The 18,929-nt window shown below is 37.0% G+C and overlaps 1 protein-coding gene and 1 pseudogene across 10 annotated transcripts in view; both read left to right on the plus strand.

Annotated features, from left to right (window-relative positions):
- The window catches only part of FGD4 (FYVE, RhoGEF and PH domain containing 4), a 206,718-nt gene extending 190,400 nt beyond the window's left edge, over positions 1–16,318 (plus strand). For 7 of the 10 annotated variants that reach the window (XM_049694508.1, XM_049694512.1, XM_049694511.1 and 4 more), the window contains 2 exons: positions 1,710–1,850; positions 3,967–9,558. In XM_049694508.1, the coding sequence (XP_049550465.1) occupies positions 1,710–1,850; positions 3,967–4,224 (399 nt within the window). In that variant the 3' untranslated portion in view covers positions 4,225–9,558. Of the gene's footprint in view, positions 1–1,709; positions 1,851–3,966; positions 9,559–15,598 lie in introns of those variants that run through there. The other 3 variants (XR_007470150.1, XR_007470151.1, XM_033430115.2) reach the window with 3 other exon arrangements.
- LOC101271263 (60S ribosomal protein L10a-like) lies at positions 15,620–17,096 on the plus strand (annotated as a pseudogene).
- Positions 17,097–18,929: the final 1,833 nt, after the last annotated feature.

Consider the following 18,929-nt stretch of genomic DNA (forward strand, 5'->3'; position numbering starts at 1 on the left):
CAAGGTCCACTTGAGGTTAAAGTACAGGCCCACAAACTATAACTCTGCATTCTTCTAGGATATAGATGTTGCTTGTATGGCAGACCAGAGTGGACTTTCTCTGGCAGGGAAGGTGGAAAGACATGCTTCAGTAGCTTCCAGAAACACAGTCTCGAAAGACTGAACAGCAGCAATGGATGAGACTGGCATAGAATAATGAGTCAAATAACTTGTTTTAAGAAGTGCATTTCAGGCTGTATCTATGAAATAAAAATCTCTAGGTAGTTTTCTAGAAAAACCTGTACTTAGAGGAAAATTAATCAATTACTTTTTAGGTTAACACATTTAATCAAATGTATTTATAGTGTGAAGTCCGTAAGTAGAAGATAAGTGTGGATGTGTGCATATGCACACACACATACATATATATTTGAAACTTACTCATAACAACTAGTTTGTTATGTTCTCTAGACCAAGGATCAACAAATTTTTTCTGTAAAAGGGCAGAGAGAAACTATTTTAGTCTTTGCAAGCTGAAAGGCAAAACTGAGAATATTACTTCTAAAACAAGAGAGAAAACAAATTTTCTCAAATTTTTATTGACAAATTTAAAAGTAATAATTTAGTATAATTTTTGTAATATGGTAATAAGAAGTATGGAATTCCTTTGGGGGAGGGGAGATAACATTTCACTTAGTTGGAGTCCAAAGTTTTCGTATTCTAGATCATCAGATTGATTTTAAATGGTCATCTGTAAAAACTCTGCTTACCTCACAGGCCATATAAAAACAGGTGGTGGGCTAGCAGTCCATTGTTTGCCAGTCAGTGCTTCTTAAACTATCTGTGATGAAGGGCCAGTTTTACTTTCTAAACCATCACAGCTCAGTATTTTTGTAAAATACACAATTATGTGCTTGGGTATCATCACAAGTCAGATTGCTATAAAAGTTTCTAAATGCTTACTCTTGCTTTCTGTGCTTATCTCGAACTGGTAGCAAAGCAGTTTGCAAACCAGCACTGTTCAGTGGATGACACTGGATTTGAGAGATAGAAAATAGATGCAAACCAGTTGCTTTCCATGATATGTGTAATAGAAACCATCATTTAGTCAAAGGGTTTTGTTCCCTTTTTAGCCAGTGATTTACGTATTTGGAGACAAAGCAGAAAACCGTACATGGCTCCACAAAGAGTTATTGCAATTTAAAAAACTTTAAAATTATCTCAGGTATAGAACAAAGGTTGCTGGTAAGTATTTGCCTTTTTGCTATTGCATTCTTACATAGTGACGTTGGTATAGCATTGTGGCTAAGAGTTCAGACTCTGGGTCCAGACTCAAATCCGAGCACACCAATTCCTAAATCTTAGGAAAGCTATTTCATCTCTAAACCTCATAATAATGCAAGTAATAACTTTTTGGTGTTGGTGTGAGGATTAAATGATATAAGTAGTGAGCTAAGAAAAGTGCCTTCATAGTAAGCAGTCAATAAATGTTTAATTTTATTTAAATTACAGGTCTGGTAATACAGTTAAAATTGACTTAATTCATCATGGATCTAGATGAATGTTTAAATAATAATTGCAGATGAACCTTCTCTAGACAATCCCAGGAGACATTTTATATAAACACATTGTAATTTATGAATGTTACCTTAAGTTGAATTACCTCTCTATCTGGTTCATTTTGTGTTCATTCACTCTCTCTCACTGTTTCTTTCCATCGTATTTTCTAGATCGAATCTGCAGAAGTGTCTGGAAACAGTGTGGTGTGCAGTTTTCTTCAATATATGGAAAAGTCAAAACCTTGGCAGAAAGCTTGGTGTGTGATCCCCAAACAAGACCCTCTTGTGCTGTACATGTATGGTGCCCCCCAGGTATCTAAACTTCATCTTTCTGAAGGGACGGAGGGAGGCCAGTAGACACTGAACTTAAAATCCTTCCATTACTTCTCTATAGAACAAGAGAATTCACACAGTTTCACTATTTTTCATTATAATTGAAAAATAATAAGCAACTAAAATTCAAGTTTATTTAGACTGATTCCTTCTATAGCCAATAATTTCTTCAGCTCGTGAATCATTTGCCCCCTTCTCTCATTCCTATTTAGTGGGTTTGAGAAAATGTGAGTTGAATTAGGAAAGGGCACGGGGAGAAGAGGTTGAATCAGAGGGAGAGGCAAGAAGAAGGAGCATTTTTAATGATGGGAAATATTAGTAAGCCTTTTTTTTTTTCCTGCATGGAGGGATACTTGAAAAAGAAAGGAATGTGAGAAGGTGAATTTAAATCAACCTTGGATTAACATTATCCAATAACAATTTTTTGAGACCTTATGTGAACGGATCTGAGATAAATATATGGGAACAGCAGACATGCACCAGGCACTATGGATCGTGTTGTGCTTAAAAAACCAACAACACTTAAATCAATTGTGCACTCACCTGGAAACATATAAAAATTTTCATGTACCTCTTGTGTTTTAGCCTATATCTACATTAAGTGCTAGTAAAACTTTATTTTAGAAATAGACTAAAAATGCTGAGATATGTGTGTGTGTGTATGTATGTATTTTTAATTGAAATATAGTTGATTTACAATATTGGGTAAGTTTCAGGTATACAGCACAGCTATTCAGATATATATATATATATTTCTTTTTTAGATTCTTTTCCCTTATAGGTTATTACATAATATCGAGTATAGTTCCCTGTGTTATACAGATCCTTGTTGGTTATCTATTTTATACATAGTAGTGTATATATGTTGATCCCAGCCTCCTAATTTATCCCTCCTCCCACCCCCTTTTCCCCTTTGGTAACCAAAGTTTGTTTTCTGTGTCTGTGAGTCTCTTTCTGTTTTGGAAATAAGTACATCTGTTGTCTTTTTTTTTTTCTTTTAGATTCCGTATATATCATAAGCAATATCGTATGATATATGTCTTTTTTAAAATTTATTTATTTTATGATATATGTCTTTATATGGCTTACTTCACTTAGTATGATAATCTCTAGGTCCATCCATGTTGCTGCAAATGGCATTATTTCGTTCTTTTTTATGACTGAGTAATATTCAATTGTATGTATATATACCACATCTTCTTTATCCATTCATCTGTTGATGGACATTTAGGTTGCTTCCATGTCTTGGCTACTGTAAATAGTGCTGCAGTGAACATTGAGGTGCGTGTATCTTTTTGAATTGTGGTTTTCTCTGGATACATGCCCAGGAGTGGGATTGCTGGATCATATGGTAGCTCTATTTTTAGAGCTGTTCTCCGTACTATTTTCCATAGTGGCTGCACCAATTTACATTCCTACCAACAGTGTAGGTGGGTTCCTATTTCTCCATACTCTTTCCAGCATTTATTATTTGTAGACTTTTTGATGATGGCCATTCTGACCAGTGTGAGGTGATACCTCATTGTACTTTTGATTTGCATTTCTTTAATAATTAGCGATGTTGAGCATCTTTTCATGTGCCTTTTGGCCATCTGTATGTCTTCTTGAAGAAATGTCTGTTTAGGTCTTCTGCCCATTTTTTGATTGGGTTGTTTGGTTTTTTATTCTGTTTCATTGTTTTTCCTACATTCTTTTCCTGTCCATAAGTAAATTGATGCATGAATGAATGAAACAACAAATAGAACTGCATTTGATAATGAAATCATCATTAACATTTGCTGGTTTTGTACAGTAAGATGACTATTCTTCCCTTTTACACTGAATGAAGAACTGAATGGGCTCCCTCACAGGGAAAGAGGTGAGGGGTCAATGAACTCTAGCTGATTTAGGTGTCAGCACTCATTCATCAGTTCACTCAGGTGACGTTACGGGTGGCCTCATACACAAGCACTGTGCTAAAAGCACTGGATCCCCATCTCTCTCCATGGAGAGTTCACAGTGCGAGTCTGTGGAATGGTTGTAAGAAAGGGGGTTTAGCGGGCGCCGGATCACATCTCACCATGTTTTTTCTTTATGTACCATGCTTTTTTCTTAGGATGTCAGAGCCCAGGCCACTATTCCACTCCTGGGCTACATTGTGGATGATATGCTGAGGAGTGCAGACCTGCCACACAGTTTCAAACTGACCCAGTCCAAGTCTGTGCACAGCTTTGCTGCAGACAGTGAAGAACTGAAACAGAAGTGGCTGAAAATCATCCTTTTAGCTGTCACAGGTGAGACGCCAGATGGCCCTAGTAAGCATCCAGCCACTTTGGACGATCATCCTGAACCTAAGAGAAAATCAGAATGCTGAGTTCCAGGGCCTACTGCAGTATGGAGGGGGGTCTCAAGATTTACAGCTCAAAACATTCTCAGCTCTCCTTTTTCATCTCTTAGCACTTTATGTTGAAAAATACAGGCTCATAAATGCATCTTTGGGGGGACTATTTTCCTATGTTTATGTACACTTACTGAAATTAATGTGTAGAGCCATTCTACCCATAAAGTTTGAAATAATGTGAAAAATAGAGCATTTTTTAATGAGCTATTCCTTGAATATGTACTTTTGTCTTGGAAAAAACTGGTATCAATTCTATCACTTCAGGTTAGAAAAGGCCACTTTCATTTAAGAAATCCTTTAATGTCTTCACTTACACATGTAGGATTTATAACAGTTTGAAAGATATACCTCCATGTTGCCAAAATAGATCCACGTTAAAAATAAAAAATACAGGGACAGTTTAGGCTATTAACTTATTTAATTTAGTTTATAAAGCTCAAGCTGCATAAATGATGTACATTCTTTTAAAACAAAAGAAAAAGAACAAATTGTTGGTATTCAAACTTTCAACTTATTAAGATACTTGTTTTTGTAGAAATACTTCTAAGAATAAAATATCTTAAGTATATAGCAATTATGTATATATAGTATTAAATACAAATATATATATATATATATATACACACACACATTATACATGCTTTTCTCTTCAACTTTAGGTTCATATTTGTCTCTAATTTATTTTTTAAATACACAGCATGTTTTATCTTGGAATTGACCAGTGTTCTAAACTTAAGAAATGTTTTTGGTGATTTATGTTTAACTGATTGACATCTAAGGGTCTTGATATTTTTATAATAAAAAGCTGTAATTTATGTGGCATGGGATATATTAGTGAATTCCAACAGTATTTTTAAAGTAGTATTTTTCTTTGTTCTGTGCCTATTTAAAACAGTGCCTCTCTTTGAAGGTGCTAATAATACCTACTTAAATATAAGATGAGGGTTTAATTAATGCTTCAGTCTTGATTATTCTGAGATAAGTGCATTTTGGTCACTGGGATGGTCAAGTCATACAGGTTATTTTACCTTTTACAATCCTCTAATTGTTGCAGCAGTTAATATCAGCATGTACAAGATACCTGACCTTACACAGAACTGGGACATATGGAAACTACATTTATTGTTATGTTTTTCTTTCCCATAAGACTGTTAATTGTGGTTAAATGAGGACTATATATAATTAACACTTAAGATAACTGTGTGGGCCTATTCGTTTGTCAGATATGAAACAAAATTCACATGGGATAACCTATGATTGAGGGGGATGGATAGGTAATTAAGAAAGTTTATCCTCAACTCTTTAAACCACCTCATTAAAGAAGAGTGGGGAAAAATACAATATAAAAAAGCAATATTTTAATGGCAGGTTTTTCTGGGGGGTACAGGATGATTGACGACAGTTTGAGCATTCTTTTCCCTTTTATCCTCTGGGGAATTTTAATAGACAAAATGTGATTCCTTGTCACAAAGGCTGCTTTTTATTATATTGTAATTGTGATTAAAATCTCACATTAAGTTGGCTATTTAAGTTCATCCTTTCCTCAAAATTAGATATCTCTCTCTTTTTTTGTTTTTCTCATTTACTCTGTCATTTTCCAAATATTGTCACTTTTTAATGCATCTGTCTGCTAGAAATCGACAAGAATGGCCCCACTATCCTCGGCCTTTGAGGATTACACCTTAAATGTAGATTAGCTTCACTCAGAATTTGAGATTGCCACAGATCTATTCAGGCCCTGTTTTTTTTTAAGAAATATTTGAAGTATCTCTTTTCTTCCCCCCACACCCCTAAGGAGCAGATAAACTAATTATAGTGGGCATGATTAGGTTGCCTTCGTCTGTAAAAGGAACACCAGCCATGATCCATCAACATTAAACCAAATACTTAGAGCCAAAAAAAGATAAAGGTAGCTTCTTAGGCCCTATTAAATTAAGGACAAATTTTTAATTTTTTACATTGATTCTCTTTTCTAGTTGCCAACCGTGTGTGTGTTTGTGTTCAGGGGTGGTTATTGAGGTTGAACTACGGCTCTAGGTGATGCTTTGGTTTTCTTAATCTCAAGAAAAGAGAAGCAATAAAAATGTAGAATGATTAACAGGAGAAGGTGACTTCTGTAAATGTGGATAGAAAAATGGAAATGTAAAAGCCAATTAGAAGATTTACGAGCCAGATTATTTTTGAAAACAATTTTGAACAACAAGAAGATTACACTTTCCCTACAAATAAGTTCTGCTGGAATGGAAGTAACATGAACACATTCAAGCTTTGGCTCAATAAATATCAAATGTTATTTAATTTAGATTATTTAAAGAATACTCATGTAAAGAGAATATTTATTATCATGCTCTTAACATTATCTTTAATTTGTTTTAAAAAATAGAAATATTAGTATTAGAAGAGAATTTCTGCTTGTCCAGTCACCATCTTCACATTCCACATGTTCTTTTGCCAAGCACAAAGAGAAGCAATGAAGCAGCCTTACCTGTTTCTTATTAAAGAATCATGAATGCTTTTACTTGGAGAAAGGCAAAGGAATACTCTTAGCCATTTAGAAACACTCAACCAAAAGACCTCAAAATGTGATTGTCTGCTTACAAGAATAATCTGTCTTTTGCTTTCTGAGACACCTGAGCAGTCATGACAAATTGAACCTAGAAAAATAATTGGTTGTTTTACTATTAAAACCAACATTCCATTCTGGTCTTATTCTTTATTTTCTCTAAATCATCTTTTTTTTAAAGTGCCCTTTCTCTAAACTTAACAAAATACTTCTTTGATAAAACTGCTATTTTTTATAAAACATTCCAGTTTTCTCAACATAAATTTTGCTTTATTGAAAGTCTACCAATGAAATGTAGTGCAGACTTATCTCCAGGTTTTAAGTGGGACCCAATAATGAAAAATGCCACCAGCCACTTTTGTAATAATGGCATCTATAATGCCATTATGTATGCAAGCAATAAAACTCTACAGGGTAGGTTTTACACTGAACTTTTAATGTGAATGTTCCTAGCCACAAGGGTATAGAAAATTAACTCCTAGGAGTGATACTGTGATTCAAATTGCTCAGTACAGGGAAAAGAACGTATGTGTGGCGGGGGGTGGGGTGGGGGAGGGACAACATTATTCCTTGGATTCAAGTAACCATCAAAATCCTTTTTATTTTACTTTAAAGTTTTTTAAAGCCTTTTTTTTTTTTTGCAAAGAGTATGTATGGGTGGTTAAAAACAGTTAAAGCACATCTGCACTACACATTTCATTTTCCATGAAGTTTAATATAGCTTGGTGTACTTATACTCACTGGGTAAGCTACCCAAATTAAAACAACAACAACAACAGTTTTTTTAAATTACCACACTTTTTATTGTCTTTGTGGAAACAGGAAACAGATCTAAATTCCCCTATAAATTTTAGATCTCATTTCTGGTTATACTCAAAGCCTTAAGTTCTTATTCTGAGCATATGTAATAATGATTTTCCTGAGCTGGATATATCCTGAGGAAAAGACACCAACAGGAGCAAATAAACTTCTAGGGAACAAAGGTCTTTTTTTCTTTTTTTTTTTTTCTTTTCCAGGTATCCTTGCTATAATGCACAGTAGAAAATACATTAAATCTTTCTACATCACATAATGTTCCTGTTAGCGGATCTAAGATTAATCACATGGTATTTATAAGCTAAAATTAATTCAAAAGGCAAGAATGTCGTAATGTCTTCATTCTTAACTTTTGTATTCTTCAAGAATATATTAATATAAAATCTGTGGCTAACCTGTTCTTATTCTTAGGACTATACTGGACATCTGTAGTGGATCATGTTACTTTTTCATTCTCATCCAATTTTAGTAAAATCAAATTGCTTTTTATTTTCATATTACTATCTACTATAGAGTCTCCAGATTTAGAAAATAGGAGTATGATATATAAAAGACCACTAGATATACTTTTAAAACCCTTTCTCTGACTTTATGCATACATGTATATATGTAAAAGCAATGTTGATTTCCAATTCTGTTTTTCCATAGGAATGAAATTTTTATAGAAAGTATTCTTTTTAACTTAAATATTTTAACATAAATTATATACATGGATTTTTAGTATAATTCATTCTTATGTATGCCCTGTAATCATGTTGTCATGAAAGGGTAACTTTGCTTTCTTTACTGATGTGGTAGAGAGGAATAAGATTAGGAACTGAAATAAGCAAGGACAGACAGAGAGGTGGACAGAAAGAGTCCCTTGGACTCCAAATCAGAGCAATATATGCTAAGATAAATGAAAAACACTTAAACTGCAGAGGGATATAAACTACAAGATGTAAATCTATGTAATTGCACACTGATGGGATCCATTACACCTGGGCCTTTCACCTTGCCCTCTAAATTATACCACTAGTATCTTGTCATTACTTTTTCTTTAGACCTAAAAAAAAGAAATAATTCTATTGGACTATTTTCTGCACTGTTTACTGACATAAAAAATCCCTCTAAAGTCAATCATGGTCTGTATTCTACTTTATGGACTGAACATTTGGCAGAAAATAGTGTCTTTTCTGTCTTTTGAGATGAAATAGCACATGGCTTCTACAAGATAGTTTTTAACTCATTGGGGGGTCACTGAGAGTTACATGATGTTTACCCCTTCCTAAAATTCATTATAGATTGAATTAGTGTGATTAGGTAGATTTAGTGAGAAATTAAATCAAGAAATATTGTAGCATATTTGAATAAGTAAATATCAAATACATAGAGTGATATATATATATATATGTGTGTGTGTATATATATATATATATATATATATATATATATGGGTTTGGGAAGAGACATAATAGTCTATGGGGACCATTATGATAACAGAATTACATTGTATATTACACATTATATGGATGTTGAAATGTATCGCTTGGGGAGGGGTGTCTCCCTTCATTAGCAATCATGTCTGTATATAAAACTTTGGAGGTTCTTGTTTGTTGTATCAAACTAGCATTTCATTTTATGAGTGACAATTGACTGATATTCTTGAATAAGTGTTATCTGGGTTTTTGAATTGTTGACTGATCAATTTGAAATGTATATTAGCAAAATTTTAGAATTAACTCAAATGTGAGAAAGTATACACAAAAAGTAATTTTTCTCTTCTAGCTATATGAATGTAAAATACTTGCAGATAGTGTATATATTGTGTAACATATGTATATTTGGTCATAAAGGCAGAGAATTGGAAACATTGTAAAATTAAGCACTTTAATTCCTATTAAATATTAAATACTTGTATCTTGTAAATAAATACATCTTTAAATGAATTCGAAAGACTTAGCTGTTATTTGAGCTAGGATTATATATGTTCAGTTCACAATGATTTTGGTTGTCAGAAATTTTGGTTGATTCAGAAAAAAGTTACTCCTTAAGGTACTGATGTTCCTTTCCACCTCCAATCCCACCAAAATCTGTGTAAATATTTCAAGAATAATATTATTCAGCATTATTTCATAAGTAAAATATTTCCAGAGATAATCCTTTTTAGACATTTATTACCTTTTCCAGGCCTTGAAGAACTATTTATTGATACTTACAAGCAGTTGACATCAGCTGTTGCCCTTGGTCCATCGATATAACTTGTTTGCATCCACCTTACACCAGAATGGAAATTGTGGCGGAGAGAGCCAGTGTGGCCTATTTCAGAGCTTCTCAAACTTTAATATACATAGAAATCACCTGAAGATCTTACTCAAATGCAGATTCTGATTTAGCAAGGTCAGTGATGAGGCATTTGTTGTTAACAAGGTCTCTGGTGGTGTTGATGCTCCTCAAATCATTCTTGGAGTAGCAAGCTTATAGTGGAAGGGACTTAGTCATAGCCAACTGGCTAGAAATCCCTGGCTCTGTCACTTACTGTTTGTCACTTCAGGCACGAACTCCTCCTTGAAAAGTTGTGGCCCTTAAATGAGATAATACTATAGTATATTGCCTGGCCCATAGGAGACATTCAGTAAGTGATTGTTAGTATTATTAATAGAGATCATTTAGTTAACAGGCAAGTTTGCCACCCTGACTATACATTAGAATCACCTGGGGAGTAGTTAAACCAAGCCATGCTCCGGCCTCACCCTCAGAAATTCTATTTGTGGGGGTTGGGCTGTGGGCATGAGTATTTTCAAAAATTCCCCAGGTGATCCTGATGGGAAACCTCACTTGAGAAACTGATTGCATATTTACTCAGTGCTTGGTCCTATGTTAAGCATTCTATAAACACATTATCCCACGTAAGCCTCACAACAGCACTCTTAACATTTTCATATAAGTAAGCAGGTTTAGAGAGGTTAAGTAATTTGTCACTCAGCTCTTGATGTCCTCTCTTCCTCCCTTAACCCTCCCTTACAGTTCAGTCATTACAGTCACTCCTTTGCATTCAGTTCACTCTCTAGCTTTGTCTTACTTGTTTGGCAAAACCAAAACCTGGTTGACTCAACTCTGTCTTCTCCATGCCTACAGCCATGCAGCTGAACAAAATGAACAGCTATACTGATTGGTCTCATTTTAAATTCATTACTAGATTACCATTTCACACCTCCTTTCTCCTCAAACCTCCAACACCTTCTCCCTCATCCTCCACCCAGCTGATGACCTTGTTCCCTACTTTACTCAGAAAATTAAATTGTCAGGGAACTTCCACAGCCTCCCACAACCAAATCTACCCATCTACCAGCACAGGTTCCACGTAGTCTATCTTCCTGCCCATCCATGTTCTTGCTTAAATCTGGTCTCTACTTGAGTGCCATATCCTACCCCCACGCACCTTCTCAAGGATGCTGCTCCAGCCATTATCCTTTTCTTATACGATATCAGTTTTCCCTCTTAACTGAATATGCCTATCAGCAAACACATCTGTTATAATTTTTCCCAACCTAAATAAACCTCTTCACTTCACTTCCCCTGCCAGCTGCCATATTCCCCTCCCTTTTGGAGCAATAGTTGAATTTTCTATATCTGTTTCCAGTTCCTCTCTTCCCATCCTTTCCTGAATGTACTCCAGTCAGGCCGAACAACCGATCTTTCCCCATAAAACCTACTCTATCCATAATTTTCTCCATCTCAGTTAATTGCAGCTCTGCTTTTCAAGTTGCTTAGGCCAAAAGCTTTCATCTTTGACTCCTCTTTTTCTGAGACTACACAGCCAGTACATCAGGAATTTATATTAGCTCACCTTCAAAATATACCTAGACTCAGATTCTCTTTCACCAGTTCCACTGCTATCTACCATTCTGGCCTAAACCATCATCATCTCTTGCTACATTATTTCAGTAGCTTTCTAATTAGTCTCAAGTCTTCCAGTCCTCCCTCCACCCTTCCATTGTTAAATAGGCAGTCAGGGAGTCTGTTAAAACACAAATCAAATTATGTTGCTTCGGGCTTCTTTGGTGGCGCAGTGGTTGAGAGTCCGCCTGTCGATGCAGGGGACACGGCTTCGTGCCCCGGTCAGGGAGGATCCCGCATGCCGCGGAGCGGCTGGGCCCGTGAGCCATGGCCGCTGAGCCTGCGCGTCCGGAGCCTGTGCTCCGCAACGGGAGAGGCCACAACAGTGAGAGGCCCGCGTACCGCCAAAAAAAAAAAAAAAAAATTATGTTGCTTCTTTACCCCAGTCCCTCCAGGGGCTCCCATTTCACTCAGAATAAAAGCCAAATCCTTTGCCCTCACATGGTTCTATGTCTCTGCCACCCCCCACTCTCCTACCCCGTACCATACATTTTGCTTTAACTGAAGCAAGCCAAGTACACTTCAGCCTTACATCACAGACACTGTTCTTTCTTCCTGCAGTGCTCCTTCCCCAGATGTCTGCATAATGAACAGCTTTTGCAAGTTAAAGCCTGCTGGGATCTCACCACCACCTCATTTAACTGCCTCTGCTGCAACAGCACCCCATGCTGCCCTAATCTGATCTGTTTTTTTCCCGTAGCTCTTAACATCTTGTTATGAATTAGATAATCAGCTGTTTATTTTTTATTGTCTGTCTACACCTGCTAGAACATAAGCTCCATAAAGGTAAGGATTTTTATGTTTTGACCACTGATGTCCCCAATCCGCAGTACTTGGGGTTGCTTGGCACATTGTAGGCACTCAGTAAATACTTACGTGGTGGGACTTCCCAGGCAGTCCAGTGGTTAAGACTCTGCTCTCCCACTGCAGGGGGCACGGGTTCCATCCCTGGTCGGGGAACTAAGATCCTGCATGCTGCACAAAAGCTAGGTTATATAAAATTACAAAAATGAACAGAACTGTTCTTCCAAAACATCAAATTGTTATGGGTATAGACCTTTGGAATAGAGGCTGAGAGGAAAAGAAATCAACATTTTATATAGCTAAATTGTTTTAATAACAAAGCTAGATTCCTGATAGCGTTTAAAACATAGTCAAGGACTTCAAAATACAATGGTGAAAATCTTAGTTAACCTTCGCACGACGGATTCTTGCTTTTTAAATAATGTCTCAGCCCACTCTCACCACCACTACCACCACCACACCTGGTCTGTGAGGCAATTAGAGGCAGCTGGTTACTGTTCCAGAGGAGCCAGAGGTGATGAAAGATACATGTCCTGAGGAAGTGGGGCTGGCAGAGTGGACCTGACACAGGGTTTGGATAATGAGCTCCCAGTCTGGAGTCACTCTTTTATAGAGGAAATGATTCATGTGTTGTTTTGGTCTTGTATTTAAGTAAAAACAAATCCAGGTTGCTTTGTCTTAATAAAGGAAACTCTGCTTTTATACAGTGAGATTGGACCATGTAGTCCATTATGGTGTTTTCACAAGAAAAATTATTTTTAGATCACTTACATATATGGTTATCATACACTGAACAAAATTAAGTATATTGTTTCTATATAGAATCATGTCCAAAGGTGGAAGAAACATACCTCATCCTAAAGATCATCTTGTAGTTTTTCAATATCTTTTCCATCAGTTTGTGTATATGTATGTCTGTGTGTGTGCTTCGGGAGTGGAAGGCAGGCAGGCACAAACTACAGGGAGAATGAACCAAAGGGTCCAGGCTCACAGTTGTAAATACAGGAGAAGGAACGCTCAATAAAGAAAAAATATTTGCTAAAAAATCTTGATACTTTTCTGAGTATACCTTTTTTGTTGAGTTTTGACTTTTGAGCAATCTTAGTGTTTTATATACACAAACACACATAATAAAAAATGAAAAAATCTGAAATGGGGCTTCCCTGGTGGCGCAGTGGTTGACAGTCCGCCTGCCGATGCAGGGTACACGGGTTCGTGCCCCGGTCCGGGAAGATCCCACATGCCGCGGAACGGCTGGGCCCATGAGCCATGGCAGCTGAGCCTGCACATCCAGAGCCTGTGCTCCGCAACGGGAGAGGCCACAGCAGTGGGAGGCCCGCGTACTGCAAAAAAAAAAGAAAAAAGAAAAAAAAATCTGAAATGGAATATAAATACAAATGAACATATGTCAAATAATAGCAAATGAATAACATAACCACTCTGAAGATAAAAATTAGAACTAATACACACTTTTGAACACAGTATGTTGACTATACATGCTTAAACTAAAGGCAAATCGAATTATAAATACTGAATTCTAGGTCATTGGTTTGTTTTACCCAGTGGTATGACTTAGCATTTCTAACATTACTTTTACTGAGTTCAACTGAGCAAATAATAGGTTGAGCATAATGGGAGCCAAATTTCTCAGTGTCAGAGAAGGCAGTTTCAATATGGAAAAGGAGGAACGTGATACTAAATTCTGTGTTGTTGGACTAGAATTACAGGTATCAGTATGAACACATGATTTTATAAAGTTAGCTAGCTAACTGGGTATAGATAGTTATAATACATTTATAGACATATGTGTATGTGTGTGTGTTTGTGTGTGTACACGAGCATATATTTCCTAGCTGACTGCTGTGAGGGTCTAGAAGCAATAACAACCCTGTAGCAATGAGCATACCTATGTTGGTTTCTAAATACCATTTCCACTAAAAGGAACCAGAACTCCCTGAAAAACTAGCTGATTCTAGAGCTAGAGCAGAGAAAACTGAATTTTCTCTGCTCTAGCTCTAGAATGCCAGAAAGTGAAAAAGTACCCAAAGAATGATGGGAACATGTCAAAAGACCCAGGAGTCAGCTTGAAGAGGCTCCAGCTGGCAAAATCTGGGACAGTTGAACATGTCATTGAAGTGGGAGGGGGAAGGGGAAGGAACGATGGTAATTGATTAAAATCCATTGAATAAAATAGGAACACATGGATTCAAACTGATAATGAATGAATGAATGAGGAAAAATGAAAAACTCTTCCCTGGAATTTCCTGGCAGTCCAGTGGTTAGGACTCCATGCTTCCACTGCAGAGGCCATGGCTTCGATCCCAGGTTGGGGAACTGAGATCCCACATGCGGCATGGGGTGGCCAAAAATCAGTCAATCAGTCAATCAACAAGTAAATAAAAATGTAAAAAGAAAAACTCTTCCCTATAATAGAATGCAAACAAGTAAATGTAGAAGGAATAAGAAAGTTAAAAAAATAGCATTTGACAAAACATTGTAATAATTCAGGTAAGAATCATCAATGGATACTATAACTAACGGGTAAAAAATTCTTGAAGACAAGTATATCTACATAGTCTCAAAGTTGTACCCACAAAATTCTTATTAATTACAGAAGGGAAAAAAAATAACTTTACAATGGAAAAACTTGGTGGACAGCACCTTAACCAAGTTAATCATCAGTAAGGACAAACTGGTATCATGGGCCTCTTGATCTGAAGCACTAAGGACACAGCATCGCTTCTGTGGTAATCCTGCCAAAAGTGAAGAACCTCAACCTAATCATAAGGAAATAACAGACAAACCCAAACTGAGAAATATTCTTCGGAATACTTGGTCTATATTCTTCAAAAATGTTAAGGTCATGAAATACAAAGACAGACTGAGGAACTTTTCCAGAATAAATGACTAAAGAGACATTACAGCTAAATGCAATGTGTATGTAATCCTGGATCGAACCTAGGCCAGAATATTTTTTTCTACTATAAAGTTTTTATTGAGGCCATTGTTGAGAAATTAATAACATCTGGATTAGATCATCACATTATATCTGTTAATTTTCTTGTTTCAGCAAGTTGCAATGTAGTTATGTAAGAGAATATCCTTGTTCTTGAAAATATTCAAGTATTTCAGGGTAAAAATGCATCATGTCTGCAATTTACTGTCAAATGGTTCAGAGATGAAAGAGGGAGAGAGAATAATTAAGCTAATGAAGTAAAATGTTAATAGAGAAACTAGACAAGGGTAAACTAGAGTTTTTGTAATATATTTCTAACTTCTGTTTAGGTCTACATGTACATCTGTGCTCCCAATGAAATGGGCACTGGTTCCATCCCTGGTTGGGGAACTAAGATTCCCGCATGCCGCTCAGTGTGGCCGAGAAAAACAAAACAAACAAAACCCACAAAACATGTACAGGTATTTCAAATAAAATTTTTTAATGTTTTTATGGAGTTTAACCCAGCTATTTTCCTGAGATGTTTTGTAAGCCAATTGCAACTTTCCTTTACTTCATCTCTCTTCATACAAATAAAAATTATTTCATAAAAATATATAAAGAAAAGCAACTTAAATTGTCCCAGGAAAAAACAATAGTATAAAGAGATAGTTTGTCTTGAGTCATTCACTCATTCAACATTTAAATATTGAGTGTTGCTCTTTTCCGGTTATCGTGGCACAAGGCACCATGAGCAGCAAAGTCTCCCACGACACCCTCTACGAGGCGGTGCTGGAAGTCCTGTATGGGAACCAGTGCAAGGGCCGGAAGGTTTTGGAGCCAGTGGCCCTTCAAATCAGCCTGAAGAACTGTGACTCTCAGTAAGAGGAACGCTTCTCAGGCACTGTCAGGCTTAAGTCCACTCCCTGCGCCAAGTTCTCCGTATGTGTTCTGCAGGACCAGCAGTATTGTGATGAGGCCGAGGCTGTGGATATCCCCCGCATGGACATCGAGGTGCTGAAGAAACTCAACAAGTATAAGAAACTGGTCAAGAAGCTGGCCAAGAAGTACGATGCCTCTTTGGCTTCAGAGTCTCTGATCGAGCAGATCCCACGAATACTGGGCCCAGGCCTGAATAAGGCTGGCAAGTTCCTTTCCTTGCTGACCCACAATGAGAACATGGTGGTCAAAGTTGATGAAGTCCATGATCAAGCTCCAGATGAAGGAGGTGCTGTGTCTGGCAGTGGCTGTTGGCCACGTGAAGATGACATATGAGCTTGTGTACAGCATCCACTTAGTTGTCAACTTCCTGGTGTCGTTGCTCAAGAAAAATTTGGCGGAACATCCAGGCTTTGTACATTAAGAGCACCATGGGCAAGCCCCAGTGCCTTTACTAAGGAACAGCTTAATATGCCATACTCCCACCATTAAAATAAATAAATAAATAAATATTGAGTGTTTCCTATATGCTGGTTGCTTATTGTATCAATATTTAAGGTCTACGATTACTTTGAATATACTGACAGTAGGTTTCTTTCTTTTTTTGAAAATTGTAAAGCACTACAGCATTTATTTATTTATAACATCATTATTGGAGTATAATTGCTTTACAATGTTGTGTTAGTTTCTGTTGTATAACAAAGTGAATCAGCTATACGTATACATATATCCCCATATCCCCTCCCTCATATGTCTCCCTCCCACCCTCTCTATCCCACCCCTCAAGGTAGTCACAAAGCACGGAGCTGATCTCCCTGTGCTATGAGGCTGCTTCCCACTAGCTATGTCAATGCCACCATCTCACTTCGTCCCAGGTTTTATTCCTGTCCTGCCCCTAGGTTCTTTAGAACCGTTTTTTTTTTTTTTTTTTTTTTTTAGATTCCATATATATATGTGTTAGCATACAGTATTTGTTTTTCTCTTTCTTACTTACTTCAGTCTGTATGACAGACTCTAGGCCCATCCACCTCACTACAAATAACTCAATTTTGTTTCTTTTTATGGCTGAGTAATATTCCATTGTATATATGTGCCACATCTTCTTTATCCATTCATCTGTGGATGGACACTTAGGTTGCTTCCATGTCCTGGCTATTGTAAATAGAGCTGCAGTGAACATTGTGGTATATGTCTCTTTTTGAATTATGGTTTTCGCGGGGTATATGCCCAGTAGTGGGATTGCTGGGTCGTATGGTAGTTCTATTTTTAGTTTTTTAAGGAACCTCCATACTGTTCTCCATAGTGGCTATATCAATTTACATTCCCACCAATAGTGCGAGACGGTTTCCTCTTCTCCACACCCTCTCCAGCATTTATTGTTTGTAGATTTTTTGATGACAACCATTCTGACTGGTGTGAGGTGATACCTCATTGTAGTTTTTTTTTTTTTTTTTTTTTTTTTTGCGGTATGCGGGCCTCTCACTGTTGTGGCCTCTCCCGTTGCGGAGCACAGGCTCCAGACGCGCAGGCTCAGCGGCCATGGCTCACGGGCCCAGCCGCTCCGTGGCATGTGGGATCTTCCCGGACCGGGGCACGAACCTGTGTCCCCTGCATCGGCAGGCGGACTCTCAACCACTGCGCCACCAGGGAAGCCCTTCATTGTAGTTTTGATTTGCATTTCTCTAACGATTAGTGATGTTGAACATCCTTTCATGTGTTTGTTGGCAGTCTGTATATCTTCTTTGGAGAAATGTCTATTTAGGTCTTTTGCCCATTTTTGGATTGGGTTTTTTGTTCTTTTGACATTGAGCTGCATGAGCTTCTTGTGTATTTTGGAGATTAATCCTTTGTCAGTTGCTTCATTTATTTTCTCCCATTCTGAGGGTTGTCTTTTTATCTTGTTTATGGTTTCCTTTGCTGTGCAAAAGCTTTTAAGTTTCATAAGGTCCCATTTGTTTATTTTTGTTTTTATTTCCATTTCTCTAGGAGGTGGGTCATAAAGGATCTTGCTGTGATTTATGTCACAGAGTGTTTTGCCTATGTTTTCCTCTAAGAGTTTTATAGTGTCTGGCCTTTCATTTAGGTCTTTAATCCATTTTGATTTTATTTTTGTGTATGGTGTTAGGGAGTGTTCTAATTTCATTCTGTTACATGTAGCTGTCCAGTTTTCCCAGCACCACTTATTGAAGAGGCTGTCTTTTCTCCATTGTATATTTTTGCCTCCTTTATCAAAGATAAGGTGACCATATGTGCGTGGGTTTATCTCTGGGCTTTCTCCCTTCTTCCCTTCATCTATATTTCTGTTCCTATGCCAGTACCATACTGTCTTGATTACTGTAGCTTTGTAGTATAGTCTGAAGTCAGGGAGCCTGATTCCTCCAGCTCCATCTTTCTTTCTCAAGATTGCTTTGGCTATTCGGGGTCTTTTGTGTTTCCATACAAATTGTGAAATTTTTCGTTCTAGTTCTGTGAAAAATGCCATTGGTAATTTGATAGGGATTGCAATGAATCTGTAGATTGCTTTGGGTAGTATAGTCATTTCCACAGTGTTGATTATTGCAATCCAAGAATGTGGTATATCTCTCCATCTGTTTGTATCATCTTTGATGTTTTCATCAGTGTCTTATAGTTTTCTGCATACAGGTCTTTTGTCTCCTTAGGTAGGTTTATTCCTAGGTATTTTATTCTTTTTGTTGCAATGGTAAATGGAAGTGTTTCCTTAATTTCTCTTTCAGATTTTTC

The sequence above is a fragment of the Orcinus orca genome, chromosome 11, assembly GCF_937001465.1.
Source record: "Orcinus orca chromosome 11, mOrcOrc1.1, whole genome shotgun sequence".
Classification (NCBI taxonomy): domain Eukaryota; kingdom Metazoa; phylum Chordata; class Mammalia; order Artiodactyla; family Delphinidae; genus Orcinus; species Orcinus orca.